Here is a 6087-nt window from a genome sequence, read left to right as displayed (position 1 = left end):
TTATTTGAAAAAAATTTGAAGTTTTGTGAGTGGGAGAATAAGTTTCACCCAAAATCTACCCTAAACTAGATTTTGGGAACTTGAAAAATAATTTCACAAATTTTTCAAAAATAGATCATTAATCTATGAACAAACAATGTTTTCAAAAAAGATTTGAAAAAACGTTGCCAAAAAGTATGGCTAAACGGGGCCTAAGTATCAGAAATGAAAAATTATTATTGACATTTTTTTTATTTCCAAATAAGTGATGGGCTTTTGAAGACTTCCAAAAACTAAAGAGCCCGTTTGGACATGAGAAATCTTTTCTTTTTCTACAAAAAATAAAAAAAAATCGAAATTAGCGTTTGTTCATAAAATTTTCAATTTTCACTTGAAGATAATTTTGGAAATTTTCGAAAATTTGAAAAACTCCAAAAAACAAATTTTCACTCAAGTCACACAAAAAACTTCAAAAAGAACCAAAAATTATATACATGTCCAAACACAACTGAAATTTCAAATCATTAAGGCCCCGTTTGGCCATAAATTTTGTCAAAATAAATTTGAGATTTATTTTCAAAACTCATGTTTGGCCATAAATTTTGCTCATATTTTGGCCAAATCCCAAATCAAAAATTTCAAATTACAAAATCAACTAGTGAGCTGAATTTGGGCCAAAATCCCAAAACTTGGAAATTATATACATATTTTTTCAGAATAAAGTTGGAAAATATGTTTTGAAAACGTATATCTAAACACATTTTCATCTTCAAACCAAACTTCACCCACATCAAATTTTTCAAAATAAATTTGGGATCTATGGCCAGACGCTAGCTAAAAGAAATTTAATCCTGTTTTGAAATTTTGCAATTCTTATGTCCAAAAATAAGTGATGGGCTTTTGAAGACTTCCAAAAAGTAAAGAGTAGAGTTGTCATCGAACAAATATGAATCGACAATTGGCAGGATAATAATTTTTCACCAAAGGATGGGCAGGATAGTAATTTCAATAGTCAACATTTGCATCTTTGGCTGGATGCACCTAATACCGAATCACAACTAAAGTCACGCCAGGAAAGCGAAAGCGCCGAAACTGATGTTGCCGATATTTATCTCCAGATCCGCGCTACGTGTCCTCGTAATCCAAAATATCTCACAAGCTTCTCAGATATTTTAACCATAGTAATAACTTGTTTGGCCGTGCTTCTTTTAAGCGCAAGAACTTTTCTGGTTATTTTTTGTACTTGATCAAATTTTTTGAAGAGAAAAAAGTATTTCAGACTAGAAGTAAAAATAACTTTTGTTAAGATGAAAAATATAGTTTATTTTAAAAACTTGACCTAACATTAATTACTGCTTAAATATATTTTTCCAATTAATTGATCAATCCTAAACTGCTTTTTACCTAGAATATTTTTCTGAAAAACACCATTAAAATAATTACTTTTCAATAAGCTATTTTAGAAACTTCGCCTAACAGATCAACGCAAAGTCTTCAAATGCATAAAGAAGAATAATTTCAAAATGAATCTTCATATTTAATGTACGTACTTTTGTTTGTAATAAAAGGTAGATCACGTTACTATCATATTTAATTTAAATTTAAAAGAAGGTATATTTCTAATTCGTTGATAAAATATCTGAGGTAATGTTACCTTTAAACTGAATAATTAACACAACAATATTTATATTATGATATACGTATAAACATGTTTTATTCGATAACAATATCTCCCTATATTTTATAGGTGTATGGTCGCTTGGTTCAGACATAGTTTTTACAAAGACTAGTTTAAGGATTAGATTAGATTTGTCATTTTAGAATTTTAAATAATGTTTTGCTAATATCCGCATTCTTATTTTTACCTTCCAATCTACATAAAATAATATATCTATACTAGTACTAGTATTATTTATGTGGAGATTCAATTTCCTCAAACCTAACCAAAAATCTCCTATTAATCAAACGGCCTTTAATTTCTATTGATCCTTAAAATCACCACATTTTAACCATTGTTAGGTACCGCCTACCAGTGGTTATCCATTACCGTCGCAATCGGTAACCACCCCTTCCCATGCGCATTGCACACCCGGTTAAAATTAACCGCCATAGCAAAATCTTAATCCCCTCACGCCTATAAAAGCCAGCGTTTGCTACCCACAGAATTCACATCAGCTCCTCTTCTCTTAATTAATTAACTCTCTCTTGTTTGTTTACATTTATAATCTCTTTCAAAAAGAAAAAAAAAAGAAAAACAATGGCAGCTGAGGTTGAGTACAGGTGCTTTGTAGGTGGGCTGGCATGGGCTACCACCGATAGAACGTTAGGAGATGCTTTTGCTCACTACGGCGAAGTTGTCGACTCGAAGGTCCGTTTGTTGCACTGCAGAGCAGAGATCGGATTCGAGCCGATCTGATCATTGATCTCTCTGTTACTGTTACTGTTACTTTCACTCTCTGGTTTACTTGATTCACTCTGTACTATGTTACTATTTGTTACTGTTACGTTATTCCATTCCCTTATACGGTACGTTCCGATCTTCCATAGATTTGAACAATTGATAGCTTTTATGATTCTCTTCCTTTTTTAACTTTCACTGTTTTAATTTATGGAGTCGAATTTTGATTGCTCTTGTATTAAGATTTTTCATAATTGTTGTTATTAGTGTTTAACGGAGGACTGTTATTTTAGCATGCATGTGCAAAATCTGTTTGTTTTTGGTTTGTAATTCATGTAGATCTGTTTAGATCTGATTTTTTTTTTTATGGATTTTGATTACAGATCATTAACGATCGTGAGACTGGAAGATCAAGGGGATTTGGCTTTGTTACCTTCAGTGATGAGAAAGCTATGAGGGACGCAATTGAAGGAATGAACGGCCAGAATCTAGACGGTCGTAACATCACCGTTAATGAAGCTCAATCACGCGGCAGCGGCAGCGGTGGTGGTGGTTTTGGAGGTGGCAGACGCCGTGAGGGTGGCTACAGTGGTGGTGGCTACAGCGGTGGTGGTGGTGGTGGCTATGGTGGTGGTTACGGAGGTGGCAGACGTGAGGGTGGCTACAGCGGTGGAGGTGGTGGCTATGGTGGTGGTTACGGAGGAGGCCGCGACCGTGGTTATGGCGGAGGTGATGGTGGGTCCCGCTACTCAAGAGGTGGTGGTGCATCCGAGGGAAGCTGGAGGAATTAATAAGATTCTGAAACTGGGTTTGATTGTGCCTAATATATGTCCTCCTTTAGATAGCTTTTTTTAAAAAAAAAAAAAAAAATTGGTGATTATGTTTCTGGATTGGGTAAGAGTCTTTTTTTGTTACTGTGGTTCGTGTTATTGTTCTGGTTTCTCGCTATTGGTTCTTGTTATGTTACTGTGTGAATCTGTACTTAAAAGGTTAAATGAAGGTTACCATTGACTCTTCAGTACTAATGATGTTCATAATTAAATTAGAATGCTTTTTAATTACTAGATGACATTTGATGGAATTCCTTCACTGAAGAGTTCTATGTATTTACTACTTGAATCAAGACTAGTCACTCGATTGTTATTAGCTTATAAGGATGAGTTTTAGCTCCAAAGGAATTTGGACAATATTGGAAGAACAATTGAAATATCTATATCTTTATGTCATTTTGATTTTTGACAAAATATTCCTATAAAATTGCTAAATCTTACTCGTGTATAGTAGATATGCCAATGCGAAAATTATTTATTTGCTTTGTAAGACTTTTGAAGATATTAGTAAGTGAAAAATACTATGCTTGACCTTTCAGTTCAAATATGCTATTTAATACTTAGTCAATTAATAAAATATTACTAATATTAGTCAAATATTATCAATATTAGTCTAATTAACTATTTGTTTGATTCTTCCTTTCTCTAGTCTACCTCCCGTTTTCACCTCTTTTTCTTGATTGAAAAAGAACAAAATCAATTATTAGTGAAGTGAAGAAGATGAGCTTAGCAAAATAATTAGATATCTAATCACTAGTTGTTCTTTCATCTAAATTTGATTGCTAGCCGTATCATGCGCTAAAAGAGCAGTATTGTTGAACATGAATTATAGTCAAGCGAATCGATTTGATCCCATAATAATAAATAAATTAAATAAAATACAAGACTTAGCGTTGAAATCGGGATAAAGCAGCGGATAGATTTTGAATAGTAGCATAAGTTTCTGTTATGACCCAAAAGGTCATCACTTGTTTTAGAAATAAATTCTGTGTTTCGAGGCCTTAAAGCCTCCTTTTTGTCTCACTTCGATTTACGTGCGCAGTCCGGGCGTGTATCCGGAAAGCCATTATGTGAAAATCTGTGAAAAATAATAAATTTTGCTTTTAAAATGAATTTAGGTTGACTTCAGTCAACATTTTGGGTAAATGGACCCGGACCCGTATCCGTAGGAAAATATGGGACTTGGGCGTTTGCCCAGAATCGAATTCCGAGGTCACAAGCCCGAGAAATGAATTTTTGAAGAAAATTGTTTAACTAAAATTATTAGAGTTTTTAGAAATTTGAATGTAATTGAATTAGATGGTATCGGGTCCGTATTTTGGTTCCGGAGCCCGGTACAAGTCTTATATGATATTTAAGTCGAGCATGTAAAATTTGGTAAGAAACAGACTTGAAATGACGTAAATCGAACCTTCGGTTGTTAAGATTTAAACTTAAGAGTTCATGAGATTTTTCTTTAATTTTTATGCTAAATTCATAGTTATTGATGTTATCAAGATGATTTGATCGCACGAGCAAGTCTGTATGATGTTTTTGGACTTGCGTGCATGTTTGGTTTGGAGCCCCGAGGGCTCGGGTGAGTTTTGGATAGGCCACTATACCAAATCATACTCGGCAACTGAAGCATGGAGGAGAAGAGCCGGAAAGGGCGAAACCTCTAGAGTGAAATTTGAACTTAGGAAATTGCTGGTATGTTGCAGGTCTGATTTGCGAAGCCTGGCTCGCAAATGCGAACAAGTATCGCAAGTGCGAAAGTAGACCCGGGCTACCTTGGTCGCAAATGCGACGTTTATATCGCAAATGCGATGTCGCATTTCGAAGGGTCCCTCACAAATGCGAAGGTGACCGGAATTGTACTTGGTCGCAAATGCGACAAAAGCTTCACATTTGCGAAGTGAATAGTTTCTGAGGGGTTCGCAATTGCGAACCCTGGTCGCAATTGCGACATCAGAGACCAGTTAATTGACACTTAGACGTATTTTCAGCCATTTTTCAAACCTTCTCAAAACATAAACACCTTTGGGCGATTTTCAAAGACAATTACTCTTCCAAATCAATTGTAAGTCATTTCTAACTCATTTCTTTCAATCTAATCCATCTTTTTACATGATTTCAATTCATAATCAAGGGTTTTCATGGGGGAAATTAGGTGTTTTTGGGTAGAACTTAGGATTTTCGAATTTTGGGGAATTTGGACCTCGATTTGAGGTCCGATTTCAAAACAAATCATATATTTGAGTTCGTGGGTGAATGGGTAATAGGGTTTTGGTTCGAACCTCGGGTTTTGACCATGTGGGCCCGAGGTCGATTTTTGACTTATTGGGAAAAACTTTAAAAAACCTATTTCCATGCATTATAATTGATTCATTCAGCATTTATTGATATAGTTAGGTAACTTGTGGCTAGATACAAGCTAATTGGTGGTGGAATCAAGAGGTAAAGCGATAGTTGGGGCTTGAATTGTGTTCGTGACATCGAGGTAAGTGTTTGGTCTAACCTTAGCTTAAGGGATTAGGAGTTGTGTCATATTTGCTACATGTTAATTGTTGAGTACGACGTATAGGCATGGTGACGAGTATCTATACGTTGGATTTATATATATATTATTATAATAATATTAAGATTAAGCAAGCAAGAAAACGGATGCGCGAGGCTAACGCTATAGGCTTGAGCGCGTTAACGCTTAATCAATCCGTTGCTTGTTCCTTTCGTGACTCAAACAGCCGGTACGCTTTCCGGCTCGCAACGACTCAAAGGGGCGGGGGCTATATATTTGCTTGCAAAGCAGGCTGTTCGCCTTTCGGAAAGGGTGAGCCTCTTTGATTCAAAAGGCGCTACTAAACTACTCTAGTACAGCTAGTGTTAGTAGTACAACAGAAT

At 35.3% G+C, this 6087-nt stretch overlaps 1 protein-coding gene across 1 annotated transcript; it reads left to right on the top strand.

Annotated features, from left to right (window-relative positions):
• The first annotated feature begins 2133 nt into the window (after nucleotides 1–2133).
• LOC109239308 (glycine-rich RNA-binding protein GRP1A-like) lies at nucleotides 2134–3402 on the top strand. Its single transcript, XM_019405854.1, has 2 exons — nucleotides 2134–2347; nucleotides 2761–3402. Exons 1-2 carry the CDS (start codon nucleotides 2237–2239, stop codon nucleotides 3166–3168), a joined length of 519 nt encoding a protein of 172 aa, XP_019261399.1. The 5' UTR covers nucleotides 2134–2236; the 3' UTR covers nucleotides 3169–3402.
• Nucleotides 3403–6087: the final 2685 nt, after the last annotated feature.

Source organism: Nicotiana attenuata, unplaced genomic scaffold (genome assembly GCF_001879085.1).
Source record: "Nicotiana attenuata strain UT unplaced genomic scaffold, NIATTr2, whole genome shotgun sequence".
Classification (NCBI taxonomy): domain Eukaryota; kingdom Viridiplantae; phylum Streptophyta; class Magnoliopsida; order Solanales; family Solanaceae; genus Nicotiana; species Nicotiana attenuata.
This window is presented reverse-complemented; position numbering and strand designations above follow the sequence as displayed.